This window comes from Pituophis catenifer, unplaced genomic scaffold (genome assembly GCF_029215685.1).
Source record: "Pituophis catenifer annectens isolate HBS135680 unplaced genomic scaffold, rPitCat1.0.hap2 SCAF_18, whole genome shotgun sequence".
NCBI lineage: Eukaryota > Metazoa > Chordata > Lepidosauria > Squamata > Colubridae > Pituophis > Pituophis catenifer.
Window position 1 is genome coordinate 5,945,105 of NW_027256898.1, and position 15,328 is coordinate 5,960,432.

The 15,328-nt window shown below is 47.4% G+C and overlaps 1 protein-coding gene across 1 annotated transcript in view; it reads left to right on the forward strand.

Moving 5' to 3' along the window:
• The window catches only part of PIK3CD (phosphatidylinositol-4,5-bisphosphate 3-kinase catalytic subunit delta), a 38,777-nt gene extending 25,991 nt beyond the window's left edge, over nucleotides 1–12,786 (forward strand). Inside the window, 10 exon segments of the mRNA XM_070955997.1 lie at nucleotides 490–633; nucleotides 1,277–1,376; nucleotides 2,736–2,914; nucleotides 4,196–4,305; nucleotides 5,047–5,125; nucleotides 6,273–6,440; nucleotides 8,103–8,226; nucleotides 9,211–9,356; nucleotides 11,383–11,515; nucleotides 11,884–12,786. Coding sequence (XP_070812098.1) covers nucleotides 490–633; nucleotides 1,277–1,376; nucleotides 2,736–2,914; nucleotides 4,196–4,305; nucleotides 5,047–5,125; nucleotides 6,273–6,440; nucleotides 8,103–8,226; nucleotides 9,211–9,356; nucleotides 11,383–11,515; nucleotides 11,884–12,021 — 1,321 coding nt within the window. The 3' untranslated portion in view covers nucleotides 12,022–12,786.
• The last annotated feature ends 2,542 nt before the right edge of the window (nucleotides 12,787–15,328 follow it).

The following is a 15,328-nucleotide window of genomic DNA, read 5'->3' on the forward strand; positions in this document are numbered from 1 at the left end:
TGGGAGTTGGGTAGACTTCAACTACCCAGGTTAAAATTGCCAAGATTGAAAAAAAATATTGATCCGAGGTATGTTGGTGCCATCTTTTTGGTGTTGAGAAAAACATGGCAAAAGATACGTGACCAAAAGACAGGGGGAGATGAAATTGACTGTGCGAATTGGGGGGAAAAGGGGAGATTGGGGTTGCTGAATCCCCCTCCCCTGAAAGTGGCACTCCTCAGGCGGATTGGACTACAAGTCTCATCATCCCTGTCCCCAGGATGGGAGTCAAATCAATCCTCCAAAGAGAGAGAGCTATTTCAGCTGCTTAACCTGGTTATTTTGAAGATCTGACGGCTTCCTTCCCTCAACGGGCCAAGATGGGTTAGTTTAAACCTAGAACGTGGTTAGTTTAAACTCAGGATAATTCCCTCGGGGTTAAACGTGTTGTCTGAATGGTTATGCAACAAAGGGGGCCATCGATTAACCCTCTTGTTCTTCCTTCCTCAGGGATGCCGAATTGTTCCAGTATCTTCTACAGCTGGTTCAGGTTTTGAAATACCAGTCCTACTTAGATTGTGAATTAACCAAATTCCTTTTGGGCAGGGCCTTATCTAACCGGAAGATCGGCCATTTCCTTTTCTGGCATCTCAGGTGAGAGAAGAGGTTATGGGAGAAGCAAGGCGGTTTATGATCCGTTCTCTGGGATTGGAAATTTTGAGGAAAGGATGACAGACAGCCCCCCTCCATCCATCCCCAGCCCTTTGCTTATATTCATTTCTTAGCAAGCAGCTGAGATTTGGAGATAGGCTGCTGTGGAACATGGAAGCTTTGTTAATGGAGAATAACTAGACAGTGTTGTTTTCTCTGTGTCATATATATGGGTCTATACACAATTTTGTATTTATTTATTTTGTCATGTTTACGTAGTGTAGATTGGAGGTGGTGACCCTTTGAGAGGTTCATGCAACGAAATTTCATTTTAATGTATGCCGATTAGTGTACATTCAAAGTGACAATAAAATTATTCTAAGTCTTAATTTGTCAAGCTCCCGGAGAAATTTGAAGATTCAAATGAGTATAAAGATTTATTGCAAAGCTTAAGCTATCTACGAGAATCTGAACTACCAACGGTCAAGGGAAATAAGCGGGAGATAAGAATAGAAGAAATTCAATGAGCACAGCTGCCCAGAGGTTGTGGCGATATATTGTAACTTCCCCGTGATTAAAATTCTGTCTTTTATTTTTTTTTTCTTGCTTGGGTTCCATGTCTCCTTCGACGTTTAACTGTGGTTAGATCGGAAATGCACTTCCCTTCGCTTGCCTTAAGGTTTGGCCTGATTCTCGAGGCCTATTGCCGGGGAAACGCTCACCACATCAAAGCTCTGATGAAGCAGGTAAGTGTTGTGGCCCGGACGGCAGCCAGCAGAGCTGGCAGCAGAGTCAGACAGTGAGGAGGTTGGGGAGGAACTTGGGCCAGTCCTGGGGGCTGGGGAAAGGGCTCTGCGTCGGAGGCAGAGAAGGAGGTAGACAGCAGTGAGGCAGAGGAACAGCTGGACCCGGTTCCCAGTGTGCGCATACGCAGAGCTGTGGGAAGACAAGAACAACTCAGAAAGCAGGGTCGACTCAGGAGTAAAAGCCACATCTTGGAGGTGATTGGCCCCTCCCATAGGAAACAAAAGAGGAGCGAACGCGGGGGGGGGGGGGAGCTTTCGCAGGAAACAATTCGTTCATTCCGTGACTCTGAGAGACTCTGTGCCAAGTTTGGCCTTGTGCTGCGGTTGGAAACAAGTTACGTGGCAGCTTGCCAAAAGAGATAAGGTTTGTGTTGATAAATATTCCTTTGAAAAACTGTTTGGGCAAACTTTGCCGACTGCGAATGAATGGAATTCACAGTCGTGTAAATAAAAGAGGTTTTGCCAGTAATTCCTGCCTCCTGCTTGTTAAGGGAGCCTAGGTCAGAACAGTAAGGAGGCTCCCATGGGAAGTGAGATTGGTTCTGGGAAATGGCGGAGAGAGAGAGAGACACGCACATACACACACAGACTGGACCACCGCCATATAAAAGATATCTTAGTTCACAGAAGGAGGACGGTCGTTGGGAAGGAACCTCCTCACTCAGATTTTCAGTCTGGGACAGGAGGCAAGCAGAGTGGTTCTGGTTAAATGGGCTCAATCTGAACCATTCGGTGATTGCTGTCGAAGGCTGCGTGTATCCTTCACAAATGCCTTGTAACACCCGTGCACACATATCTCACATATTGTGAGAGCCGGATACATAGCCATTGACCCAGAATTGTCATACCGGTTGGGTTGATATCAGCAAAGACGAAAAAAAAAAAAAAGAGGACAAGACCAAACAATATGAGTCCATATGCCAACTCAAGTGGCACCTGAGAACTTCCGAGAACTTGTGCGTCTTGATCACATTTGGCCAAAGAAAGTATTCGGTTATGATTTCCAACCTCAAGAGGATCGTCAGTCAGTGTCTTAGCGAGTCCCTCGTGGGATCCATTTGATCTAACTTTTCTGCCTTCTCTCCGGATTCAACTCAAGTGGCATCCGAGACCTTTCTGCACCACAGACAAATTCCTTGTGTGTCTAATCACATTTGGCCAAATAATAACAGAAGTATTCTGTTATGATTTCCAACCTCAAGAGGATTGTCTTAGCGAGCACCGGGTGGGATCCATTTGATCTAACCCACCGGGGTGGGATCCATTTGATCTAACTTTTTGTCTGTCTCCAAATTCAAGAGCGAAGCCCTCAACAAGCTTAAGGCTCTGAATGACCTCATCAAGGTCAGCGCTCAGAAAAACACCAAGCCTCAAACCAAGGAATTCATGCATACTTGTATGCGCCAAGAAACCTATCTAGAGGCCCTCTCCAATCTCCAGTCCCCTCTGGATCCCCGAATCTTCCTGGCAAAAGTCAGGTAAGGGGGCTGAAGCGAGTGGGGCAGGTGGATGGGTGGTGGACACGGTTTCAGGATGGGACTGAAAATTAATAAGGACGCGTCGGAAGGCCAGCTGGGTTAAATGATAGAATTAACGTCGGTTGAGAGTCGTGATTCAGGGCAGCCGCTAAAAGTGATGGGTATTGTAGTGGTGGGATTAAGTAGGGGTGAATGAGGGAAGGGGGAGAAATAGCTCGGCATCCATCCATCCATCCATCCAGTGGTGGAATTCAATTTTTTTTTACTACCAGTTCTATGGGCGTGGCTTTGTGGGCATGGCAGGGGAAGGATATTGCAAAATCTCCATTCCCACCCCACTCCAGAGGAAGGATACTGCAAAATCCCCATTCCCTCCCCACTCCTTGGGGGGAAGGATACTGCAAAATCCTCATTTCCTCCCCCACTCCAGGGGAAGGATACTGCAAAATCCCCATTTCCTCCCCCACTCCAGGGGAAGGATACTGCAAAATCCCCATTCCCACCCCACTCGGGGGCCAGTCAGAGATGGTATTTGCCGGTTCGCCGAACTACTCAAAATTTCCGCTACCGGTTCTCCAGAACCTGTCAGAACCTGCTGAATAGCACCCCTGCATCCATCCATTCATCTGAGTTTATAGAAATACCGTGTTTCCCCGAAAATAAGACCTCCCTCAAAAATAAACCCTCCCCGAAAATATTTAACCGCATACGCAGCCAGTCCCCGCCATTTCATCTGGTTAGGATTAGGGAGACAGAGCTGGAAATCAGGTAAGACGGCAAGAGGAGCCCCGTCTTGCTCCACGTGCCCCAAAATAATAAGACCTCCCCGAAAATAACGCCAAGCGCTTATTTCGGGGTTCAAAAAATATAAGACGGGGTCTTATTTTCGGGGAAACATGGTCCCACCTCATAACAGTGGCTGATTTAACTCCGTGTTTCTCAACCTATGCAGTCTTAAGAGGGGTGGACTTCAACTCCCAGGATTCCCCAGCCAGAAAAGCTCCAGTAGCATCTGAGAACTTCTGCCCCAGAGACAAATTCCTTGTGCGTCTAATCACACTCGGCCAATGAAGTATTCTGTTGTTATTGCCAACCTCGCTGGGGAATTCTGGGAGTTGAAGTCCACCTTCTCTTAAAATGGCCACGGTCGAGAAATGCTGGTTTTCCTTAAAAGTTAGCATGTGTATGTGTGTGTTTAGGCCAGTTTTCGGAGCGGCAAGGATTTCTCCCCCCCCCCCGTGTCACACACTCCCCACACTTTTTGTGTGCCCCCCTTTTCAGTGTAGAGCTTTGCACCGTCATGGATTCCAAGATGAAACCGCTGTGGATCATGTTTAACAACGGCGAGGCAGGAGGAAACGGCACAGGATTGATATTCAAAAACGGGGACGGTAAGAGAGCGCGTCAAACCCAGTTTTTGGGTTAGCAAGATACAGTGTACACGGGGTCAGGCTAGATGGCCTCACACACCGTTTCCTTCCCCTGGGAAGAGTTCACTGAACTACTTCCACTGCAATGAAGGTTTAAGAGGAAGCCTTTACCTCAGGATGGGCCTTCGGCAGTGGTGGGTTTCACTTACCTTTGCTACCAGTTCGCTCACGCACGCAGAGCATATTTCATGACGTCCGAGCGGGTGGGCGGAGCCTCCCAACGCCGCTACTACGGGTTTGCCTGAACCGGGGCAAACTGGTAGCAATCCACCACTGGCGTTCGGTGTTTTTCTTAAGTTAAAGGGGAGGTGGGCCTGTCTTCTTCCATAAAGACTTCGGCTCCAAGGAGAAACAAAATATTCAAAATATGGGTGAGCCGATGCAGCTGCAGAGGATTTTAAGTCGTGCTAAAAAAAAATTCTGCATCCAGGGGTCCTCAGAGCTCTCTGAGCTGGTTTTCCTCCAGACGTTTCATTACCAAACTAGCTAACGTTATCAGAGGCATCTCCGCGTTAGGGGCAGAGTTTTGCATGGTTCCGCCTAGCCAAAGCGTGCCCCCTTGTGGTCCGGCTGAAAAATCCGGGGCGATGGATGGACATGGTCTCATCCCTGTGATTTCTGGTTGGAAAAAGTTGAGGGTCGTAGGAAAGAAAGAAGAGAGAGAAACACGAAGGGCCAAATCAATATTTCTCCATTTGGCAGATCTTCGCCAAGATATGTTGACCCTCCAAATGATCCAGCTCATGGATATCTTATGGAAGCAAGAAGGTCTCGACTTGAGGTGAGTTGATGTATGGGGAAAACTGCCCCAAAGAACTTAACACTTTGCTTTCTGCAGCTGTATTACAAGCCTGGAAGGGTGCTGATGAACTCTTCTCTCCATCCTGTTTCTTCTACAGCAGGGGTGTCAAACATGAGGCCCATGGGTCGGATCCACCCCGTGGGGTGCTTAGATCTGGCCTACGGGGCCACCCTGGAAATAGCGAAGGACTGGCTCGCGGTGCCTCTGCCAACGAAAATGGAGCTCGAGAGAGCCGCGAATGTCCCTCCCAGACTCCATTTTTGGCTGCAACGGTCTCCTTCAGCCTTCTGCCAGCGAAAAGAGAGCTTGGGGGGCATGTGTAGGACCTCCCCCTGAGCTATGTTTTCGCTGGCAGAGGGCTGCAGGAGGCCGTCGCAACTGAAAACGGAGCTTGGGAGCCCAGAGGCCCCAGGCGCCTCCCAACAGGAGTGATTGTTAACTCAGAAAGCATTCCTGGCCTGCTCTCGAGTTGCCATAGGCCGGGAGGGATGGAAAACTGTCGAAACTGCACAGCAGACAAAAACAGATGCACATTCCACGCTCATCTCTCTCAAGGCTGTATCCCAGGGTTACCTACAGCAGCAAGGGGAGTGACTTCTACAACCCACGAAATTGCTCCGTTGGCGAATGTGATTGATGACACACTCTGGGGGGAGGGGGGGAAAACAGGGTCATAATTGGAGCGTGAATTACGTAGGAACAGAGCTGGCCTCGCTTGGGAACCTGCCGACATGACGCTCCTAATAAATAACTGGATTTCTTTTGAAACTTGGCTCGAGACTTACGATTTAATTAGGGTATCCGCCAGAACCCTGAGAGTGACATCAAGCTGGCCATGCCTCCCCTGCCCCCCCCAAGATCAAACACAACCCTGCCCTCAATGAAATCGAGTTTGACACCCCTGTTCTTACAATCTTATCTTCCATCCGTTAATTCCCAATTCCGATGTAGGCTTCCCTTTCCCGCTCTTCGATCTGATCCTTCTTCCAAAGCTTGCGTGCTTGAGTTTGATCTCAACTTTGGGCTTGGTGGAGGTGTCGGTACCTGTCCTGACATCTCACGTTTCACCCCACCGGGGCAGGATCTGATGATTCCTCTCTCTCTCTCTCTCTCTCTTCCTCTGAAGGATGACCCCTTACGGCTGCCTTTCCACAGGAGACAAGATGGGGCTGATCGAAGTGGTGAGGAATTCCGACACCATCGCCAACATTCAACTCAACAAGAGCAACATGGCGGCCACGGCTGCTTTCAACAAGGATGCCCTCCTCAATTGGCTGAAATCCAAAAATCCTGGGTATGTCCTAAGGCAGTCATGGCTAACCTTTTTGTCGTCGCGTGCTGAAAGTGCACGGATACATGTGTGACAGTGCACGTATGCCTGCACTCATAATGTAACGCGCGCGCAACCCCCCCATGCTCCACCCCCTGCGTGTGACCCTCCATGCTTCCCCCAACCCCGCGCATGTGCGTTCACCCCACACCCCGTTTTGGGCCTAGCACACCTCCCTGCAGCCTCTTGAAAACAAAAACGGGCTGTGGGAATTTTTTGACCCAGGATGGTGCAGGGAAGCCTGCTAGGCCCAAAATGGACCACGGGGGGGGGGGGAGCACACCTCCCCCCCACATGCACCCAGTCCCCCCACCCGCAAGCGCAGTAGAGACCCAAAAATCAGCTGGCTGGCGGGAGACGCACATACATGTGGGGTGGAGCTGAGCTGGGTGATGGCTCGCGTGCCCGCAGAGGTCTCCGTATGCCACAGGTTCGCCATCATGGTTCTAAGGAAGCCCCCATGCCTTCCAATTTGGCTGGGACTACAATTCCCAGAAATCTCAGCTAACATGGCCGATGTTGTGATGGTGATTCAGATCTTGAATGAAGAGGCCCAGAATAAAAACTGGTCCTAAAAGCCTAAACAAACTCAGGCTTGAAAAGACTATGAAGATGAGACTTGCATAGATGAAGGTTTACTCAGAAAAAGGGTCCTGTCCATTGGCCGTTGTCTACTCAACTCATTTAGCTGGAAGGAGCAAGGGGTAGAACCTATGGATAGATCTTCTTCCATGAGAAGACACATGGAATACAAACAAGTTTCTGATCGGCTGGTCTCAAAACACCCAGTTCTTCAATAACTCTTAAGTAGATCTTCTCATGATGCTTCTGAGGCCTTCTGTTGTGGCCCACCAGTGGGGCTGGCAGCAGACTCAGACAGTGAGGAGGTTGGGGAGGAACATGGGCCAGTCCTGGAGTCTGGGGAAGGCTCTGCATCGGAGGCAGAGAGGGGGCCAGGGCCGGATGCCAGTTATCAGTTGCCTTCGGAGTCAGACATCAATGAGGCAGACTAACAGCTGGAGCCTGTTCCCAGTGTGAGCTGCCAGGAGAAGGGAACAGCTAAAGAACAAGGGTCGACTCAGGAGTAAAGCCACAGGTGGACAATGAATGGCCCCTCCCAGAGGGAATAAAAGAGGAACGAAAGGGGAGGGGAGTTTGCAGGAGACAATTAGTTCGCTTAATTGATTTGTGACTCTCTGAGACTCCTTGCCAAGTTTTGACGATATCGGCCTGGCGGCTCTCCAAGCCAGATAAGGTCTGTGACTGTAAAATTCTCCCTTGAAAGGCTTTGCTGGATGTGAATGAGAGGAATTCACAGTAACTTAATAAAAACGGGTTTTTTTTGTTGGGACAAGGAGTCTGCTTCATGCTCTTGGGAAGCCTAGCTCAGAACACCTTCAGATAATTAACTGGATGAATCGTCTTTCTTAAAAATTGCAAGAATCGAGGACAGCGGAGTTTAAAATGAATTCAAGGGAGGAAGAGAACATCTTTGGGGGGGGGGATAGGAATTCAATCTTGGCTTTTTTTTGTTTTGAAAGGGCACCACCAGGTGAGTTTTTATGCTGCTTTGCAAGGGGCAGGTCGACTTTTCCCTTCAACAGCCTGTTCTCCTCTCTTGTGTAGGGATGCTCTGGAACGAGCCATTGAGGAATTCACGCTTTCATGTGCTGGATATTGTGTGGCTACGTATGTGTTGGGGATCGGGGACCGTCACAGCGACAACATCATGGTGCGAGAGAATGGCCAGGTATTTTGGGATCATGATAGCAATAGCGTTTAAGACTTATATACCGCTTTTACAGTGCTTTACAGAACTCTTTAAACTCAGTTTACAGAGCCGGCATATTGGCCCCAACAATTTGGGTCCTCGTTTTATCCATCTAGGGATGCGGTGGCTCAGTGGCTAAGATGCTGAGCTTGTCGATCGAAAGGTCGGCAGTTCAGCGGTTCGAATCCCTAGTGCCGCGTCACGGGGTGAGCTCCCGTGACTTGTCCCAGCTTCTGCCAACCTAGCAGTTCGAAAGCACGTAAAAAAAGACAAGTAGAAAAAATAGGGACCACCTTTGGTGGGAAGGGAACAGTGTTCCGCACGCCTTTGGCGTTGAGTCATGCCGGCCACATGACCACAGGGATGTCTTCGGATAGCTGGCTCTTCGGCTTTGAAATGGAGATGAGCACTGCTCCCTAGAGTCGGGAACGACTAGCACATATCTGCGAGGGGAACCTTTACCTTTACCCACCTCGGAAGGATGGAAGGCTGAGTCAACCTTGAGCCTGGCCAGATTCGAACTGCCAAATTGCAGGCAGCCGGCAGTCAGCAGAAGTAGCATGCAGTACTGCACTCTAACCACTGCGCCACCGTGGCTCATAGCCGACTTTCCTTGTTCATTCCCATTTTATTCCATAAGAATAAAATTAGATTAGTGGATATAGCAATAGCAGTTGCACTTAAGACTTATATATCGCTTCACGTATTATTTTGTAACCTAAAAAATCCAACGAGTTGGTCAACGTTGTCCAATGTTAGGCTTATGCATTTTATTCATATTGCAATGCCCGGCATTGTAAATTGTCTTGATTCTAAATATTACACACCGTTTTGATTTGGAGTTCTTTCATACGCATGCTGCTCCTTTTTTTTGCTTCAAATAAAAGCAAAAATCCATTGCTGGATTTGCCATGTGAGAATTTTAAAACCTTTTCCTTCCATCCCTTCAACGTCCCTCTGCAGTTGTTCCATATTGATTTCGGCCATTTCCTGGGGAACTTCAAGACCAAATTTGGCATCAATCGCGAACGGGTCCCTTTCATCCTGACTTACGACTTCGTCCACGTGATCCAGCAGGGGAAAACCAGCAACAGCGAGAAGTTTGAAAGGTAAGCGTGGGATTGAGGCTTGTCGTTCGGTTTCAACCAAGGTTCCTCTCCTCTACCGAGGAGAAATGCTCACAGGAGCGGTTGGTCATATAGGGAGGCTCAGTATCAAAAGAGTGAAACATCGGCAGCTATGTGCCTTTTCGTTTCAACTTGCCCTTAAGAGGAAGGGGGCGGAGGTGTCGTTTATGAATGGGGTTAGTTGGAGAAACGAAACTTCTACAGTTCCACTGAAGCCGGTGAGAATCTGGAAACCTTTCAAGGACGTCTTAAACAGGTGTGAAGATGAAGGCAGATAGTTCCCATAACAAAGAGAACTTGTTTTAGTTAGTCTACGGGGAAGCCTGGGGATATGTGGGAAAAGCCTGGGAAAATCATTGTTTTAGTACGTTGAACTGATGCCTGAGAATTTCAGAGTTAGTTTTACCTCGCCATTCATTACCGTGCGACGTATTTCATAAACGGTAAGCTTTTCAGAAATGGAAACGATCCTGGACTTTTAATTGCCTGCTCAAGCTGGATGTTGACACTCAGCTTGTTAATGTCAGAGGATTTCTGCATGCTGGGTGTTTTGTTAATATGATTTATTGGGTTAGGGATTTTCTGTCTTCACTGTGAGTTGTATTGTGTTGTGGGGGGGGGTGCACTGAGGGAGCTCAACCAATCTCATTGTACATATGTTGTGCACTGACAATAAAGATTTGACTCTCATGCTTCTCAGGTTCTCTTTAACAAGATTTGTTGAGAAGGAAGGGATGGGGCTTACCAGAATTCCAGCAATGGAAGTGGTTCTCCTCTAGGATTAATACAGACAGTCGTTGACTTACAACCACAAGTGTACCAGAATTTCCATGGCTAAATAAGGTGGCTATTAAGTGAGTCACACTTGATTTTCGGGCCTTTTTGCATTTTTTTTTAAAAAAAGCAAATCACTGTAGCTGTTCAGTGAATCACATGGTCACTAAGCAAATCTAGCTTCCCCACTAACTTTTGCTCGACAGAAGCTAACGGGGAAGATTTCAAATGGCGATCGCATGATCCCATGATCTAGCAACCATTGTACATACATGCTAGTAGCTAAACCAGGGGTCGGCAACCTTAAACATTCAAAGAGCCATTTGGATCCGTTTCCCACAGAAAAGAAAACACCGGGAGCCACAAAAACTCTTCCCGTGCCTGACTATCTCCTGAGCGGCCACAGAACTAGCCTATGTAGTTGAATTTAACGTTCTGTTTTCTTCTGAAACTTTTCTTTTCTTGGATTTATCCATGGCTGGCCTACCGGGGGTCGAAAAGCTTAATAAATTGCATGCCGGCGGGTATCACACATTGGCGGTTGTAACGTATATTTTGAGCGACAGCAGGGAGCCGCAGCAGAGGGATGAAAGAGCCACATGCGGCTTCAGAGCCACGGGTTGCTGACTCCTGGGCTAAACACCCAAACTTTGAAATCACGTGATTGTGGCGAGGCTCCAACAAGTCCCAGTCCCAAATCACTTCGTTCGGTGCCATTGTCACTTTGAACAGTTGCTAATGCAACGCCGACTGGCGAGCCCCCCAAGGGGAGAGCCTTCTCTGTGGGGGCACCTGCCCTCTGGAACGAATTGCCCCCGGAGATTCGGAGGATCCCGGACCGGCGCACCTTCCGCCTTGCCCTCAAGACTCTTTTGTTCCAACAAGCCCGGGCTGGCCTAATTCTAATTCTTTTTAACTTTTAATCTTTTAGTTTTTAATTCTTGAGGTTTAAAAATGGGTTTTTAATTAGTTACGGGCCCTATTGTTTGATATATATTTTAAATTGTTATTAAATTTTCTATTTGTGTGTTCTTACTCTGGCTGTACACTGCCCTGAGTCCTTCGGGAGAAGGGCGGTATATAAATTCAAATCAATCAATCAATCAATCAATGGTTGTAAGTCGAGGACTAGTGGCATGCATCCAGTTTTCACGAAGGCAGAGACTTCTGTTTGAGGGAGTTGGTGATTTAGTAGTTACCCCCACGGGATCTTTTTTTCCCCTCCCCCTCTCAGATTCAGAGATTACTGTGAAACGGCTTACATGATCCTTCGCGGCCACGGCCTTCTCTTCTTGCACCTTTTCTCCCTGATGAAAGCTGCCGGCCTGCCAGAATTGAGCTGCTCCAAAGACATCCAGTATCTCAAGGTGAGGAAGAGAAGTTTTGTGTGTGTGTGTGTGTGGGGGGGGGGGGGGGTTTCCACAAACAGCATCTTCCAGATTTGGGTTGAACCACAAAGTCCGTCGCAGAAGAACTGTCCAAAGAGTCAATATTCTGAACCAAGGGTGAAATGCTCCCGGTTCGGACCGGATCGCCCAATCCGGTAGCGATGGCGGCGGGTGGTTCAGAGAACCAGTAGCAAAAATCCCTGCGCCCCCCCCTCCCCCACCATGCCCAGCTGAGCTGCAGGATCATCAGAGGCTTTTTTTTTTTTTTTTTTAACTTTTAAAAGCATTTTTTCTACAACCTCTTCCGACGAAAAAATGCTTTTAAAAGTCTCATTTACACTTTTCAGGACTCGTTGGCATTGGGGAAGACGGATGAAGAGGCCCGGAAGCAATTCCAACTTAAGTTCAATGAAGCTCTTCGCGAGAGCTGGAAAACCAAAGTTAACTGGCTGGCCCATAACGTCTCCAAAGATAACCGTCAGTAGCGGGAGACCCTCTGCTCCGGTCTTCCTTCCTGGCTCTCAGGATGGAGCAGGTGGGCCTTCCACACCTTGCAATGAAACAGGATGGACCGTTTTTTTAAGTGGCCCAGATGTGGATGGCGAAACGAAGTCCTTCTTCCAGAGGAAGTCCCTGCTTGGAAGTCCCTGGAGATAAAATTCCTCGGCCAAACGCAGATGGTCCAGGGCAACGATGAGGAAAAATGGAACAATTTGCCGCGCAGTTTGATGATGTGCATATATGTATGTGTGTGTGTGTGTGTGTATGTGTGGGCGTGAGATTCGTATTTTATACTGCTCAAAGGTACTCGACTCACTCACTGGTTGAGCTGAGGTGGTTTGTAAGGGCTTTTGGATGCCTCCGAAAGAGCTGGCCTCTTTAGGGAAGAGATGGGACTTTTCCCACAAAACTTGTTGGTTTTTGCACAAAATGTCGAATCCCCCCCCCCCCCCCAATTCCCGGTCTTGCAAAGCCAAGAACTGGTCTTTTGAAAGAGGAGCCCTTGGTGAGAAGTACGGTGAGAAGTTTTGGCAGGAGGTGGACGGTTGATTTAACGTCACACGTCCTGGTTTATCCGATGCAAAAATGTTCTTTACAAACTTTTCAGTTATTTCTCTCCTCCAGAGCTAGAGAATTACATTATTTCTTTAAAAAAAACCCAAAACTGGTCATTTCCTGATAACCCTTTCATTTTTTTTTTTTTTAAAAATCCAGCTTTTCAATAAATTCAAGTTTGTTTTACCAGTTAACTATGGACAATGTATGTTTCCACTGGGGACCGGAGGTTGTTTCTGTTGTGGCCCGCCAGTGGAGCTGACAGCAGATTCGGACAGTGAGGAGGTTGGGGAGGAACATGGGCCAGTCCTGGAGTCTGGGGAAGGCTCTGATGAGGGCTCTGCGTCGGAGGCAGAGAGGGGGCCAGGGCCCTCTGACAGTTATCAGCTGCCTTCGGAGTCAGACATCAATGAGGCAGACGAACAGCTGGAGCCTGTTCCCAGTGTGCGCATGCGCAGAGTGGCCAGACGAAGGGAACAGCTAAAGAACAAGGGTCGACTCAGGAGTAAGGCCACGGGTGGAAGATGAATGGCCCCTCCCAGAGGGAATAAAAGAGGAGTGAAAGGGGAGTGGAGTTTGCAAGAGACAAATTAGTTCGCTTAATTGGTTCGTGACTCCTTGCCAAGTTCTGAAGATATCGGCCTGGCGGCTCTCCAAGTCAGATAAGGTCTGTGATTGTAAAATTCTCCCTTGAAAGACTTTGCTGGATGTGAATGAGAAGAATTCACAGTAACTTAATAAAAAGGGGGTTTTGTCGGGACAAGGAGTCTGCTTCGTGGTTTGGGGAAGCCTAGATCAGAACAGCTTCCAAAAAATTTCAAAGCCTGAGATTCCTAACTAATCCTTTTTATTAGAATTGAGATGTCAAACGGGAAAGAAATGAGGAAAGGAGCCACTTCTACGAGATAAAACTTTGCCGTGGATGTGGGAACAACCATCTGCCATCTTTGCAACGGTTCACGATGCATGATTTTGTGTGACGTGTGAGTGCGGTTGTTGGGTGGGCTCCCGACTGACTAAATTGTTCTGGGGGAGGATTTCTCTTATTAATGTAGGAAAAGTTCTTTTTTTAAAAAAAAAAGAAAAATGATAAGATTAAAAAGCAACCAGGCAGAAAAAAATGGGGAAACCAGAAAAACCAGGATTTATTAAAGCTTTTAGGATTTGTTTTTTCCTCCCTGTACTAATTTTTTTTTTTTTAACGCTTGTGGGGTGAAAGGATGCTAATTGGAGCAAACCTTGGAACGAGGAGGAAAACTTTCATTTTAAAAATTAACTACAGTGTTTCCCCGAAAATAAGACCCTGTCTTATATTTTTTTGAACCCTGAAATAAGCACTTGGTCTTATTTTTGGGGAAGTCTTGATTTTGGGGCGCATGGAGCAAGATGGGACTCCTCTTGCCGTCTTACCTGATTTCCAGCTCTGCGTTTAAATATTTTCGGGGAGGGCTTATTTTCGGGGGGGGGGGGAGGCTTATTTTAGAGCATGCGCTCAAAAGCCCAATTGGTCTTATTATCAGGGGAGGTCTTATTTTGGGGGAAACAGGGTTTCTGGGGAGAAGATCCGTCTTGCTTTTTTTTGTGGCTGGGGAAGAATGGATCTCGATTTCCCAAACTTGTCCAATGCGGAATTGATTTGGTGTATTTGAGCTTATCGCCTCCTTTTTATCAACAAGAGATTGGTTCATTTCTTTAAAGAGAAATATACAGAAAGGCTCCCTGCTTACAGGAGACAAGATAAGGCCTGTAAGGCTAAAAAAGTTACCTTTACGATCCTGGGCTTAAATCCAAATTAAAAGGCAAAGGACTGGATGGCCCCCGTTGATTGCTACGGCTACCTTCTTATCTGAAGAAAACTGGAAAGTTTGGCATAAACACTGCGCTATTTCTCCTTATCTGTGGTTGGGTTAGCCTTTAATAAAGGGGAGAAAAAAGAAGAGTAAAATACTAGCGGGCGCAGCATTCGAGTTTAAATTCTAAGTTAACCAGCTAAACATAGGCTTTTGTCTTTTTGGACAAAGGAAGGAAGGGAGGGAGGGAAGGAGAGGGGAGGGGAGAGAGGAAGGAAGGAAGGAAAATAGATTAGACAGATAAAATATAGATACCAGTAGATATAGACAGACAAGACAGACAGAGGCAGAGATTGGATGGATGGATGGATGGATGGATGGATGGATGGATAGATAGTGTGCCAGTGTGTGCATGCGCAGAGCTGCTGGAAGACAACTAAGAAAGAAGGGTCGATTTAGGAGTAAAGCCACATCTTGGAGGTGATTGGCCTCTCCCATACGAAACAAAAGAGGAGCGAAGGGGGAAGTGGGCTTTTGCAGGAAACAATTTGTTCATTCGATCATTTCTAGAGTGGGAAGACCTGAGATAGGTAGGTACCCTGTTTCCCCGAAAATAAGACATCCCCTGATAAGAAGCCCAATCGGGTTTTTGAGTGCATGTGCTAAAATAAGCCCTCCCCAAAAATATTTAAACGCAGAGCTTAAAATCAGGTACGACAGCAAGAGGAGCCCCATCTTGCTCCACACGCCCCAAAATAATAAGACCTCCCCAAAAAATAAGGCCAAGCGCTTATTTCGGGGTTCAAAAAAATATAAGACAGGGTCTTATTTTCGGGGAAACACGGTAGGTACAGTAGGTAGATGGATAAGATAGATAGATCTAGATAGATGACAGATATATAATAGATAGATAGATAGATAGATAGATAGATAGATAGATAGATAG